This window comes from Rana temporaria, chromosome 4, assembly GCF_905171775.1.
Source record: "Rana temporaria chromosome 4, aRanTem1.1, whole genome shotgun sequence".
Lineage (NCBI taxonomy): Eukaryota > Metazoa > Chordata > Amphibia > Anura > Ranidae > Rana > Rana temporaria.
The window spans coordinates 14,195,876-14,210,598 of record NC_053492.1 but is presented as its reverse complement, the minus strand read 5'-3'; the positions used below and the strand labels follow the sequence as shown (position 1 = coordinate 14,210,598).

At 55.7% G+C, this 14,723-nt stretch overlaps 1 protein-coding gene across 1 annotated transcript in view; it reads left to right on the top strand.

Moving 5' to 3' along the window:
• The first annotated feature begins 3,800 nt into the window (after positions 1-3,800).
• Positions 3,801-14,723, top strand: part of GTF3C2 (general transcription factor IIIC subunit 2) — an 80,040-nt gene continuing 69,117 nt past the window's right edge. Inside the window, 2 exon segments of the mRNA XM_040347592.1 lie at positions 3,801-3,897; positions 6,265-6,572. Of these exon segments, the coding sequence (XP_040203526.1) occupies positions 6,323-6,572 (250 nt within the window). The 5' untranslated portion in view covers positions 3,801-3,897; positions 6,265-6,322.

Sequence of the window (14,723 nt, the reverse complement as noted above, 5' to 3'; positions counted from 1 at the left end):
GTGGCCGCCTAGCTGGGCTGTCCCTGGAGCCTGTGGCCGCCCAGCAGGGCTGTCTCTGGAGCCTGTGGCCGCCCAGCAGGGCTGTCTCTGGAGCCTGTGGCCGCCCAGCAGGGCTGTCTCTGGAGCCTGTGGCCGCCCAGCAGGGCTGTCTCTGGAGCCTGTGGTCGCCCAGCAGGGCTGTCTCTGGAGCCTGTGGCCTCCCAGCAGGGCTGTCTCTGGAGCCTGTGGCCGCCTAGCTGGGCTGTCCCTGGAGTCCGCGGCCGCCCAGCAGGGCTGTCTGGAGCCTGTGGCCGCCCAGCAGGGCTGTCTCTGGAGCCTGTGGCCCCCCAGCAGGGCTGTCTCTGGAGCCTGTGGCCGCCCAGCAGGGCTGTCTCTGGAGCCTGTGGCCGCCCAGCAGGGCTGTCTCTGGAGCCTGTGGCCGCCTAGCTGGGCTGTCTCTGGAGCCTGTGGCCGCCCAGCAGGGCTGTCTCTGGAGCCTGTGGCTGCCCAGCAGGGCTGTCTCTGGAGCCTGTGGCCGCCTAGCTGGGCTGTCCCTGGAGCCTGTGGCCGCCCAGCAGGGCTGTCTCTGGAGCCTGTGGCCGCCTAGCTGGGCTGTCTCTGGAGCCTGTGGCTGCCCAGCAGGGCTGTCTCTGGAGCCTGTGGCCGCCCAGCAGGGCTGTCTCTGGAGCCTGTGGCCGCCTAGCTGGGCTGTCTCTGGAGCCTGTGGCCGCCCAGCAGGGCTGTCTCTGGAGCCTGTGGCCGCCCAGCAGGGCTGTCTCTGGAGCCTGTGGCCGCCCAGCAGGGCTGTCCCTGGAGCCTGTGGCCGCCCAGCAGGGCTGTCTCTGGAGCCTGTGGCCACCCAGCAGGGCTGTCTCTGGAGCCTGTGGCCGCCTAGCTGGGCTGTCCCTGGAGTCCGCGGCCGCCCAGCAGGGCTGTCTGGAGCCTGTGGCCGCCCAGCAGGGCTGTCTCTGGAGCCTGTGGCCCCCCAGCAGGGCTGTCTCTGGAGCCTGTGGCCGCCCAGCAGGGCTGTCTCTGGAGCCTGTGGCCGCCCAGCAGGGCTGTCTCTGGAGCCTGTGGCCGCCCAGCAGGGCTGTCTCTGGAGCCTGTGGCCGCCCAGCCAGGCTGTCTCTGGAGCCTGTGACCGCCTAGCTGGGCTGTCCCTGGAGCCTGTGGCCGCCCAGCAGGGCTGTCTCTGGAGCCTGTGGCCGCCCAGCAGGGCTGTCTCTGGAGCCTGTGGCCGCCCAGCAGGGCTGTCTCTGGAGCCTGTGGCCGCCTAGCTGGGCTGTTCCTGGAGGCCGCCCACAATTACTTGTCTTGTGTTAGGTGCTGACAACCCACGCTAAGAAAATATTACTGTTGTATCGAGGGGTCACGGCACTAGAGGGGTTGAGAACCACTGTACTAGAGGGAGCCAAACTCAAACACAAAACAACAAACTGTCTCTTTATGATAACTAGAGTAGCAAACCTTGGCTACACATCTATCAGTGCCCATCAGTGCTACCTATCAGAACCCATAAGTTCCCATCAGTGCAGCTTTTCAGTGCCCATCAGTGTCACCCATAAGTACCCATGAGTGCAGCCTTTCAGTGCCCATCAGTGCTACCCATCAATGCAGCCTTTCAGTGCCCATTAGTTTTGCCTATCAGTGCCACCTGTGAGTGCCCATCTGTGCCACCTATGAGTGCCTATCAGTGCCACCTCATCAGTGGCCATCAGTGCCACCTTATCAGTGGCCATCAGTGCAGCCTCATCCGTGCCCATCAATGCCGCCTTATCAGTGCCCATCAGTGCCACCTATCAGCACCCATAAGTTCCTATCAGTGCAGTCTTTCAGTGCCCATCAGTGCCACCCATAAGTACCCATTAGTGCAGCCTTTCAGTGCCCGTTAGTGCCACCTATCAGTGCCCATCAGTGCCACCTGTGAGTGCCCATCTGTGCCTATCAGTGCCACCTCATCAGTCGCTATCAGTGCCACTTTATCAGTGGCCATCAGTGCAGCCTCATCAGTGCTGCCTTTTCAGTGCCCATCAGTGCTGCCTTATCAGTGCCCATCAGTGCCACCTATCAGCACCCATCAGTTCCTATCAGTGCAGCCTTTCAGTGCCACCCATAAGTACCCATCAGTGCAGCCTTTCAGTGCTCATTTGTGTCACTCATCAGTGCCACCTGTGAGTGCCCATCTGTGCCATCTTTGAGTGACTAACAGTGCCACTTTATCAGTGGCCAACAGTGCCGCTTTATTGATGGCCATCGGTGCAGCCTCATCAGTGCCCATCAATACCGCCTTTTCAGTGCCCATCAGTGCCACCTATGAGTGCCTATCAATGCTACCTCATCAGTGGCCATCAGTGCAGCCTCGTCAGTGGCCATCAGTGAAGGAGAAAATTTACAAAATGTTATAACGGAGACAAAAGAAAAACGATTTTTTTGTTTAGCAAACAATAAAAGTCGCAGAGGTGATGAAATACCACCGAAAGAAAGAAGCTCTATTTGTGGGAACAAAATGATAAAAATTCTGTTTGGGTACAGTGTAGCGTGACCGCGCAATTGCCATTTAAAAAGCGTCGGGGTAAGGGGGGTAAGTGTCCGGTATTGAAGGGGTTCATTGCATTTACACTGAAAATGTGTTACGCTAATATTGTGCTACATAAACACAAAGATGTAATAAGCACCATTTTATTCTTTGGGGTCTCTGCTTTCGGAAAACATATCGGCCCAGATTCTCAAAGGGCTTACGACGGCGCAGCGCCATGTACGCCGTCGTAAGCCCTGATCTGGGCCGTCGTATCTATGTGACTGATTCTTAGAATCAGTTACGCATAGATAACCATAAGATCCGACAGGCGTAAGGCTCTTACGCTGTCGGATCTTTCAATGCAATTTTTTTTTCGCCGCTAGGTGTCGCCTCCGTCGTTTTCCCGATCGAGTATGCAAATTAGCTAAATACGCGAATTCCCGAACGTGCGCCCAGCCGACGCAGTGAAGTTACAACGTTTACGTAAGATTTGAGACGCGTAAAGTTGCCCCTGCTATATGAGAGGAAACCAATGTTAAGTATGGCCGTCGTTCCCGCGTCGAAATTTGAACATTTACGTCGTTTGCGTAAGTCGTCCGTGAATGGCGCTGGACGCCATTTATGTTAACGTCGAAACCAATGACATCCTTGCGACGTCATTTAGCGCAATGCACGTCGGGAAATTTTAGGGACGGCGCATGCGCAGTACGTTCGGCGCGGGAACGCGCCTAATTTAAATGATCCACGCCCCCTACCCGGATCATTTGAATTAGGCGGGCTTGCGCGGGGAGATTTACGCTACGCCGCCGCAACTTTACAGGCAAGTGCTTTGTGAATCAAGCACTTGCCCGTAAAACTTGCGGCGGCGTAACGTAAATGAGATACGTTACGCCGCCGCTGTTTAAAGCCATTCTACGTGAATCTGGCCCTAAGTGTCCGGTATTGAAGGGGTTCATTGCATTTACACTGAAAATTTGTTACGCTAATATTGTGCTACATAAAACAAAGATGTAATAAGCGCCATTTTATTCTTTGGGGTCTCGTATCATGTTTAGGGGTTTACCTAATCTCCAGGCCTAACAAAGTGCAAATCTATGCAATGTAATGCAACCCAAGATGAACTCCCGGAAATGCCACGCCACCCATATGATGGCCGCCGGGGACGGTGGTGTGGGCGGGGCTGTCCATGCTCTAAGTCATTGGTATACAGGAAAATGGCGGCATGCTGTGCCGAGCGAGCCGCCATTTTGTCGAAGCTCAAGCGACGGGACGGCGACAGGTGTGGGCGGGGAGATGAGACAGATGTGGGCGCGGTTTGTGGTCGGACGTCATTTCGGTGCGCCTGCGGCTCCGGCGCCTTCTTTAAACGTTTATTGTGTTGTTGTGTGAGCGGAGAGGAGGTGAGTACCGGGCCGGGAGGGGGGTTGTGTTCGTCTTTCCGGTGTGTCGGAGACGTGGGGGGGGATGGTAGAAGGCAGGGATGGGAACAATTAGGGGCTGGGGGGAGGTAGGAACAATGGACGGCAATGACTGCAGGGGGTGGGCGGAGCTAGATACAGCAATAAGCAGGGCAAGCTGAGGTTGCTGGAGTCACGGTTGGCAGACAGGGGTGACAGGGGGCAAGAGGTAGGGACGATGGGAGGCAGGGATTGTAAGAGTCAGGACTGGGGGGAGGTGGTACAGCAAGGGGCAAGGATGATTGGGCAGGAATGACAGGAGGCGGGGCCAGGAGAAGGGGCGGTGGGCAGAGGCTGGGTATGACAGGAGGCTGGGGTGGGCAGGGTATGACAGGAAGCAGGGGGAGCTGGGGTGGAGGGGCAGTTTAAGCTGGGCACAGGCAGGGTATGACAGGAGGCAGGGGAAGCTGTGCAGAGGCAAGTTATGACAGGAGGCAGGGGAAGCTGTGCAGAGGCAAGGTATGACAGGAGGCAGGGTGGGCAGGGGATGACAGGAGGCAGGGGAAGCTTGGGTGGACAGAGGCAGGGTATGACAGGAGGCAGCGTATGACAGGAGGTAGGGGTGGGCAGGGGAAGCTGGAGTGGGCGGAGGCAGGGTATGACAGGTGGCAGGGGAAGCTGGAGTGGGCAGAGGCAGGGTATGACAGGTGGCAGGGCAAGCTGGGGTGGGCAGAGGCAGGGTATGACAGGATTCAGGGGAAGCTGGGCAGAGGCAAGGTATGACAGGAGGCAGGGGAAGCTTGGGTGGGCAGAGACAGGGTATGACAGGAGGCATAGGAAACTGGGTTGGGCAGAGGCAGGGAAAGCTGGGCAGAGGCAAGGTATGACAGGAGGCAGGGTAAGCTGGGGTGGGCAGGGTATGACAGGAGGCAGGGCAAGATCGGGTGGGCAGAGGCAGGGTATGACAGGAGGCAGGGGAAGCTGGGCAGAGGCAAGGTATGACAGGAGGCAGCGTATGACAGGAGGCATAGGAAACTGGGGTGGGCAGAGGCAGGGGAAGCTGGGCAGAGGCAAGGTATGACAGGAGGCAGGGTAAGCTGGGGTGGGCAGGGTATGACAGGAGGCAGGGTAAGCTTGGGTGGGCAGAGAGAGGGTATGACAGGAGGCATAGGAAACTGGGATGGGTAGAGGTAGGGAAAGCTGGGCAGAGGCAAGGTATGACAGGAGGCAGGGTAAGCTGGGGTGGACAGGGGAAGCTGGGCAGGGTATGGCAGAGGATAGAGAGGTTTTCCCAGGTGGGGTTTTTAGGCAGCTATGGTATGGCAGGGGAAGCTTGGGTGGGCAGAGACAGGGTATGACAGGAGGCATAGGAAACTGGGGTGGGCAGAGGCAGGGGAAGCTGTAGTGGGCAGAGGCAGGGTATGAAAGGAGGCAGGGGAAGTTGGGGTGGGCAGAGGGCAGGGTATTACAGGAGATAGAGAAATTTGGGGTGGGCAGAGGCAGGGGGAGTTGGGGTGGGGCGGGGGCAGGAGAAGCTGGGCACAAGCAGGGTATGACAGGAGGCATGGAATGCTGGGGTGGGCTGAGGCAGGGTATGACAGGAGGCATGGAATGCTGGGGTGGGCTGAGGCAGGGTATGACAGGAGGCAGGGGAAGCTAGGGTGGGCAGAGGCAAGGTATGGCAGGAAGCTAGGGTGGGCAGAGGCAAGGTATGACAGGAGGCAGGGTAAGCTGCGGTGGGCAGGGTATGACAGGAGGCAGGGGGGACATTCCCCTACAAACAACTGGGCAGGGTGAAAGGAAGCGCCATTATATGTGAGGGCAGAGCGCCCTCACATATTTAAACAGCCAGCTTCTGAGACCAGGTGAGAATTGAGGCACCTTTGGGTTACCGGCACCCCACAGTCACCCCCCTGACACCCAGAGCCTGCTGAACCTGGGAGAGGTTGGAATATAGCAGGGAGGGAAGAAAAAAAGTTATCAGAATATGATTGGAGGATTTGTGAGGCTCCTCCCCCACTGATTACATTGCTTGTTTCCTTCAGCCAATCATCGGCAGCATTGGACGCATTCCACGTCTGTCTGGTGTTTTACCTCTTTGCTGTAGGAAAGTTTCTGTTCTGATGCTCCAATCCTCCTGGCTTCCCTCGCTGACCGCCTTCTAAAAAATAATGCAATGTGCCTGGCTGCCTCTGTCTGGCTGAGCAGATTAGAAAGCCGGGACTTGTGCTCTCATTCCAGGTCTAAATTTCAGAAAGGCATTAAAGCTGTTGGGTCACCATGACGGGTGGGCAGTTGGCATGTGCAGAAGGGGTTCTCAGCAGCCTCCATGTTGTATTATGGTGATCAGTGACTCTCTTCTCTCCACAGATGTGACACCACCACAAGAAGCTATGAGCCCACCACACAGCACCCACCTTCCAGATTAATGGACCTCTCTGGACCCGATAACTGTGCACAGGACATGGTACAGCAAAGGGACGAAGACCCCTCCCCTCCCCCTGCCGTCCCCGCCCCAGCCAAGAGGTGGCGCGGGAAGGAGCAGGTTGTGTCCCTTACCCACTCCCCCTTAAAGGGGCTCAACGTTGTGCTGTCCCAGGTGGATACTGCTGCCCCGTCTGAGAGCTCCCTGGTGTCGTCCGAACAGGACACCAAGATGGGACAGGATGAAGGGCCAGGTGAGTGAAATCACGGGTGGTGCAAAAGAGGGTTGTCTTTGTACTCTGGGGTAACCACAGGGGGCGATGTAGGATTGCCCTTATACTGCGGGGTGACGCCCAAGACAATTTCATGTCTCAGAATTATTTTGGGCTTGGGGTATCAGAAATCTCAATTCTGCTCTATCTTCATCCCCACATCAGAAGATCAGAAGAGCTTGGTTCTACGATTTCCCTGTCCCCGTAGAAGACCTCCCTTCTGATCTATCACTCGCCCCGTAGTAGAAGACCTCCCTTCTGATCTATCACTGGCCCGTAGTAGTAGACCACCCTTCTGATCTATCACTGTTCCCGTAGTAGAAGACCTCCCTTCTGATCTATCACTGGCCCCGTAGTAGAAGACCTCCCTTCTGATCTATCACTGGCCCCGTAGTAGAAGATCTCACTCCTTCTCGATTGCTGTCCCCGTAGGAGATCTTCTCGATTGCTGTCCCCGTAGGAGAAGACCTTGCTTACTTCTCGATTGCTGTCCCCGTAGGAGAAGGCCTCGCTTCTTCTTAATTGCTGTCCCTGTGGAGAAGGCCTCGCTTCTTCTTGATTGCTGTCCCCGTGGAGAAGGCCTCGCTTCTTCTCGATTGCTGTCCCCGTGGAGAAGGCCTCGCTTCTTCTCGATTGCTGTCCCGGTAGGAGAAGACCTTGCTTACTTCTCGATTGCTGTCCCCGTAGGAGAAGACCTTGCTTACTTCTCGATTGCTGTCCCCGTAGGAGAAGACCTTGCTTACTTCTCGATTGCTGTCCCCGTAGGAGAAGACCTTGCTTACTTCTCGATTGCTGTCCCCGTAGGAGAAGACCTTGCTTACTTCTCGATTGCTGTCCCCGTAGGAGAAGACCTTGCTTACTTCTCGGTTGCTGTCCCCGTAGGAGAAGGCCTCGCTTCTTCTCGGTTGCTGTCCCCGTAGGAGAAGGCCTCGCTTCTTCTCGGTTGCTGTCCCCGTAGGAGAAGGCCTCGCTTCTTCTCGGTTGCTGTCCCCGTAGGAGAAGGCCTCGCTTCTTCTCGGTTGCTGTCCCCGTAGGAGAAGGCCTCGCTTCTTCTCGGTTGCTGTCCCCGTAGGAGAAGGCCTCGCTTCTTCTCGGTTGCTGTCCCCGTAGGAGAAGGCCTCGCTTCTTCTCGGTTGCTGTCCCCGTAGGAGAAGGCCTCGCTTCTTCTCGGTTGCTGTCCCCGTAGGAGAAGGCCTCGCTTCTTCTCGGTTGCTGTCCCCGTATGAGAAGGCCTCGCTTCTTCTCGATTGCTGTCCCCGTAGGAGAAGGCCTCGCTTCTTCTCGATTGCTGTCCCCGTAGGAGAAGGCCTCGCTTCTTCTCGATTGCTGTCCCCGTAGGAGAAGGCCTCGCTTCTTCTCGGTTGCTGTCCCCGTAGGAGAAGACCTTGCTTACTTCTCGATTGCTGTCCCCGTAGGAGAAGACCTTGCTTACTTCTCGATTGCTGTCCCCGTAGGAGAAGACCTTGCTTACTTCTCGATTGCTGTCCCCGTAGGAGAAGACCTTGCTTACTTCTCGGTTGCTGTCCCCGTAGGAGAAGGCCTCGCTTCTTCTCGGTTGCTGTCCCCGTAGGAGAAGGCCTCGCTTCTTCTCGGTTGCTGTCCCCGTAGGAGAAGGCCTCGCTTCTTCTCGGTTGCTGTCCCCGTAGGAGAAGGCCTCGCTTCTTCTCGGTTGCTGTCCCCGTAGGAGAAGGCCTCGCTTCTTCTCGGTTGCTGTCCCCGTAGGAGAAGGCCTCGCTTCTTCTCGGTTGCTGTCCCCGTAGGAGAAGGCCTCGCTTCTTCTCGGTTGCTGTCCCCGTAGGAGAAGGCCTCGCTTCTTCTCGGTTGCTGTCCCCGTAGGAGAAGGCCTCGCTTCTTCTCGGTTGCTGTCCCCGTATGAGAAGGCCTCGCTTCTTCTCGATTGCTGTCCCCGTAGGAGAAGGCCTCGCTTCTTCTCGATTGCTGTCCCCGTAGGAGAAGGCCTCGCTTCTTCTCGATTGCTGTCCCCGTAGGAGAAGGCCTCGCTTCTTCTCGGTTGCTGTCCCCGTAGGAGAAGGCCTCGCTTCTTCTCGGTTGCTGTCCCCGTAGGAGAAGGCCTCGCTTCTTCTCGGTTGCTGTCCCCGTAGGAGAAGGCCTCGCTTCTTCTCGATTGCTGTCCCCGTAGGAGAAGGCCTCGCTTCTTCTCGATTGCTGTCCCCGTGGGAAAAGGCCTCGCTTCTTCTTGGTTTGCTGCCCCCATAGGAGATAACATGACCGGCAGTGTCCCAGACCTATGTCTGCACCATAAATTTCTCTGCCTATCCCTGATGGGTGGGGGATAGGGAGAGAACCTGGCAGGGCCGATCCTAGGGTCACAGACGCCTGGGTGCAGAAATATTTCTGGCGCCCCCACATGGGCGTGGTCATCTTACAAACTCCTCCCATCTACACATGTTTCTATGGCTCAAACACAGAGATGCTCCCCTAAGAAGTCTTCGTTACCCTGGGATCCTCCCATGAAAATATAGGAAGAGTGTACACTAATGAAACCTGGATGGAGTCTCTCTGATGCACACAGAGGGGGATTCTGTTAGAGAGCCTGTTAGAAAGAGTCCCCAGACATGATACAAGAGACAAGAGACTGCAGACATAGCACAGGAGCTGGTCAGGGACTGCAGACATAGCACAGGAGCTGGTCAGGGACTGCAGACATAGCACAGGAGCTGGTCAGGGACTGCAGACATAGCACAGGAGCTGGTCAGGGACTGCAGACATGGCACAGGAGCTGGTCAGGGACTGCAGACGTGGCACAGGAGATGGTCAGGGACTGCAGACGTGGCAGAGGAGATGGTCAGGGACTGCAGACGTGGCACAGGAGATGGTCAGGGACTGCAGACGTGGCACAGGAGATGGTCAGGGACTGCAGACGTGGCACAGGAGATGGTCAGGGACTGCAGACGTGGCACAGGAGATGGTCAGGGACTGCAGACGTGGCAGAGGAGATGGTCAGGGACTGCAGACGTGGCACAGGAGATGGTCAGGGACTGCAGACGTGGCACAGGAGATGGTCAGGGACTGCAGACGTGGCACAGGAGATGGTCAGGGACTGCAGACGTGGCACAGGAGATGGTCAGGGACTGCAGACGTGGCACAGGAGATGGTCAGGGACTGCAGACGTGGCACAGGAGATGGTCAGGGACTGCAGACGTGGCACAGGAGATGGTCAGGGACTGCAGACGTGGCACAGGAGATGGTCAGGGACTGCAGACGTGGCACAGGAGATGGTCAGGGACTGCAGACGTGGCACAGGAGATGGTCAGGGACTGCAGACTTAGTAACATAGTACAGGCGATGTTCAGAGACTGCAGACACACTACAGGAAATGGTCAGAGACTGCAGACATACTATAGGCAGGGCATTTTTTCTCGGAGAATAAGTGCAGGACCTTAACCACACCACCACCGCCTAACAGTGAGAGAGTCTTAATGGGGCATTGTTAAATACTAGTAGTGCATTCTGTACAGAGTGCAGCACATACAGAGTTCATGAGTGTACTGCGTACAGAGTGCAAAGATCAGGAGTACCCTAAGTACAGAGTGTAAAGTTTAGGATAGTGCTAGGTACAGAGTTCAGAGTGCACTGCGTACACCGCGCAGACTTCAGAAGTGCGCTACGTACAGAGTGCAAAGATTATGAGTGTGATATACACAAAGAGAAAAGATTAAGATTCTACTACGTACAGAGTGCAAAGTTCAGGAGTGCACTATATACAGAGCGAGGCGCTCAAGAGTGCACAGAGTTCAGAAGTGCGCTACGCAGAGTTCAGAAGTGCGCTGCGTAGAGAGCGCACTGCAGAGTTCATGAGTGTGCTACGCAGAGTGAGCAGAGTTCAGAAGTGCGCTACGCAGAGTGAGCAGAGTTCAGAAGTGCGCTGCGTAGAGAGTGCACTGCAGAGTTCATGAGTGTGCTACATACAGATGGCAGGGCTTAAGAATGCATGTCTCTCAGGACAGTTTACAACCCCCCTTCCAGTAAGAGCTCTTTTCTCGCCCCCAAATCCTCTCTTCCCCACCTACAAAGTATCCGAGAGAGGGGCTGCTACAGAAGAGCAGCTACAACTTACAGTAGGAGTGCAATGTTAGGTGTGGATAGGGGGCATTAGTGCAAAGAGGGGGTATAGACGATGATATTGGTACCAAGTTAATGGGGCATTGGTGTTAAATAGGGGGGGGGGGGGGGTTGGAAATGTGCTAATTTCTAACTTGGGGAAGAGTTGGAACATTGGTGCTAAGTGGGGGGATGTTTGGGATAAGTGGGAGGAGAGGGGGACACCTTGGGATACGTGGGGGATATTAGGGATACATGGGAGGATAAGAGAAACATTTAGCATAAGTGGTGGGACAGTGGGGATAAGTGGGGGGAGGGGAACGTTTGGGATAAGTGGGGGGAGTTGCTGGACATTTAGGATAAGTGGGATAATGGGTATAAATGGGGGGGGGGGGGGCAGGAGGAACATTGGGAGGATGGGATGGACACTGGGGATAAATGGGGGGGACAGGAGGGACATTGAGGATAAGTGGGAGGATAGGAGGAATATTGGGAGGGACACTGGGGATAAGTGGGGGGACAGGAGGAACATTGGGAGGATGGGAGGGACACTGGGGATAAGTGGGAGGTCAGGCGGAATGTTGGGGGGACAGGAGGAAAATTGGGAGGACAGGAGGAACATTGGGGATAAGTGGGGGGGACAGGAGGAACATTGGGGATAAGTGGGGGACCAGGAGGAACATTGCGGGGACAGGAGGAACATTGGGGATAAGTGGGGGGGACAGGAGGAACATTGGGGATAAGTGGGGGACCAGGAGGAACATTGCGGGGACAGGAGGAACATTTGGGATAAGTGGGGGGACAGGAGGAACATCAGGGGCCAGTAGGGACATTGGGGGGACAGGAGGAACATTGGGGATAAGTGGGGGACAGGAGGAGCATTGGGGGACAGGAGGGACATTGCGGATAAGTGGGGACCCAGGAGGAGCATTGGGGATAAGTGGGGGGCCTGGAGGAACATTGAGAGGACAAGAGGGACATTGAGGATAAGTGGGGGGGCGTTCAGGAGGAATGTTGAGGGACAGGAGGAACATTGGGGGGACAGGGGGAACATTTGGGATAAGTGGGGGGACAGGAGGAACACTAGGGGGCCAGTAGGGACATTGGGAGTTATTGGGGGGCCAATACGGACATTGGAGGGACAGGAGGAACATTGGGGTAATTGGGGGGACAGGAGGGACATTGCAGATAAGTGGGGGGACAGGAGGAACATTAGGGGGCCAGTAGGGACATTGGAGGGACAGGAGGAAAATTGGGGATAAGTGGGGGGACAGGAGGGACATTGCGGATAAGTGGGGGGACAGGAGGGACATTGCGGATAAGGGGGACAGGAGGAGCATTGGGGGGACAGATGGACATTGCAGATAAGTGGGGTGACAGGAGGAACATTGGGGACAGGAGGAACATTGGGGGGACAGAAGGAACATTTGGGATAGGTGGGGGGACAAGAGGAACATTAGGGGGCCAGTAGGGACATTGGAGAGACAGGAGTAACATTGGGGATAATTGGGGGGACAGGAGGAACATTGGGGGGACATTGCGGATAAGTGGGGGGACAGGAGAGACATTGCGGATAAGTGGGGGGGACAGGAGGGACATTAGGGGGACAGGGACATTGGAGGGACAGGAGTAACATTGGGGATAATTGGGGGGACAGGAGGAACATTGGGGGGACAGGAGGGACATTGCGGATAAGTGAGGGGGACAGGAGGGACATTGCTAATAAGTGGGGGGACAGGAGGGACATTGCTTATAAGTGGGGGGACAGGAGGGACATTGCGGATGAGTGGGGGGACAGGAGGGACATTGCGGATGAGTGGGGGGACAGGAGGGACATTGCGGATAAGTGGGGGGACAGGAGGGACATTGCGGATAAGTGGGGGGACAGAAAGGACATTGCGGATAAGTGGGGGGACAGGAGGGACATTGCGGATAAGTGGGGGGACAGGAGGGACATTACGGATAAGTGGGGGGACAGGAGGGACATTGGGGGGACAGAGGGACATTGCGGATAAGTGGGGGGACAGGAGGGACATTGCGGATAAGTGGGGGGACAGGAGGGACATTGCGGATAAGTGGGGGGACAGAAGGGACATTGCGGATAAGTGGGGGGACAGGAGAAGCATTGGGGGGACAGAGGGACATTGCGGATAAGTGGGGGGACAGGAGGAACATTGCGGATGAGTGGGGGGACTGAAGGGACATTGCGGATAAGTGGGGGGACAGAAGGGACATTGCGGATAAGTGGGGGACAGGAGAAGCATTGGGGGGACAGAGGGACATTGCGGATAAGTGGGGGGACAGGAGGAACATTGCGGATGAGTGGGGGGACAGAAGGGACATTGCGGATAAGTGGGGGACAGGAGAAGCATTGGGGGGCCAGAGGGACATTGCGGATAAGTGGGGTGGCTGGAGGAACATTGGGGGGACAGAGGGACATTGCGGATAAGTGGGGTGGCAGGAGGAACATTGGGGGGACAGGTGGAGGTCAAGGAGGGAAGTGGAGAAAATTGCTAAAGCTGTTTACCACTGGGAATAGAGAAAAATAGACCATCTCAGTATCAACAAGCACAATACACTTAAAAGTAAACGTTATTGTGTTTATTTTACATGTAAAAGACCATACATGATTCCTTGTAATCAATCAATGCATAACAACAGAGGAAAAGGCAATACAGTATATGAGAGAGAGCGCCACTGGACACCGACATGGAGGAGGAGGGAGAGGGAGGGGAGCACTCTGGTGCTTGAGCGCCCCCACCTCTGTGGCGCCTGGGTGAACTGCACCCCTCACACCCCGTTTAGGATCGGCCCTGGAACCCGGCACAGACAGCATGGTCAGCAGTATCCCAGTTCTATGTCTGGACTATTGGTGCCTCTTCCTCCCTTTGGTCGGCATTATGGAGAGAACCCAGTACAGGCAGCACGGCTAGCAGCGTCCCAGCCCTATGTCTACACCATCGTTGCCTCCACCTACCTAGGATGGGGGATAGGGAGGGAATGGAACGCACATAGCGTGGCTGATGGCCCCCCAGTCTTATGCTTGCACTGTCACCGGGGTCTTTGACTACCTTTGGTGTAGAATAGGGGGGGGGGGAACACAACACAGACAGCATGACCAGTGGTGTCTTGGTCCTATGTCTACACCAACCGTGCCTCCTCCTACTTGGGATTGGGGATAGAAAGGGAACCCAATGCCAGCGGTGTCCCAGTCTAGATCAGTGGTCTTCAAGATGTGGCCCTTAGCTTGCCTTTATCTATCTGGCCTTTTTATGGCACTATTTCTCCCTCTGATGCCAACAATGGGGTAGTATTTCGTAGGGGTGCACCGAATGGAAACTTTAGTGATGAAACAGATACCATAAATGAAGTATACACTAGGCCATGGGTGCTCAACCTGTGGCTCTCCAGCTGTTGCAGAACTACAATTCCCATGAGGCCTTGGAAGCCGCTGACAGTTACAAGCATGACTCTCGAAGGCAGAGGCATGATGGGACTTGTAGTTCCGCAACAGCTGGAGAGCCACAGGTTGAGCACCCATGCACTAGGCCAAAAACCGATACCGAAAATGACTGTTTTAAAAAAATATTTTGATATATTTTAAATAAAATTTATACATATTTATATAACACATTGGCCCGGATTCAGAGAGCAATTGCGCCTGCGTAACCATAGTTACGCAGCGCAAATGCTTACTTGCGCCGGCGTAACGAATGCTCCTGATTCAGGAACCTCGTTACGCCGACTGCAGCCTAAGATATGCGCGGCATAAGGCTCTTATGCCCGCATATCTTAGGCTGCATTCTTACGCAGGCCGCTAGGTGGCGTTCCCGTTGTGCTCAGCGTATAGTATGCAAATTGCATACTAACGCCGATTCACAACGTTAGGCGAGCCCTACGTACGCAGTTTACGTCGTTTGCGTACGGCGGTTTTCGCGTAAGGCTGCCCCTGCTATTGGCAGGGGCAGCCAATGTTACGTATACCCGTCGTTCCCGCGTCGCGAAATTTGAACTTTACGTAGTTTGCGTAAGTGAATCGTGAATGGCGCTGGACGCCATTCACGTTCACTT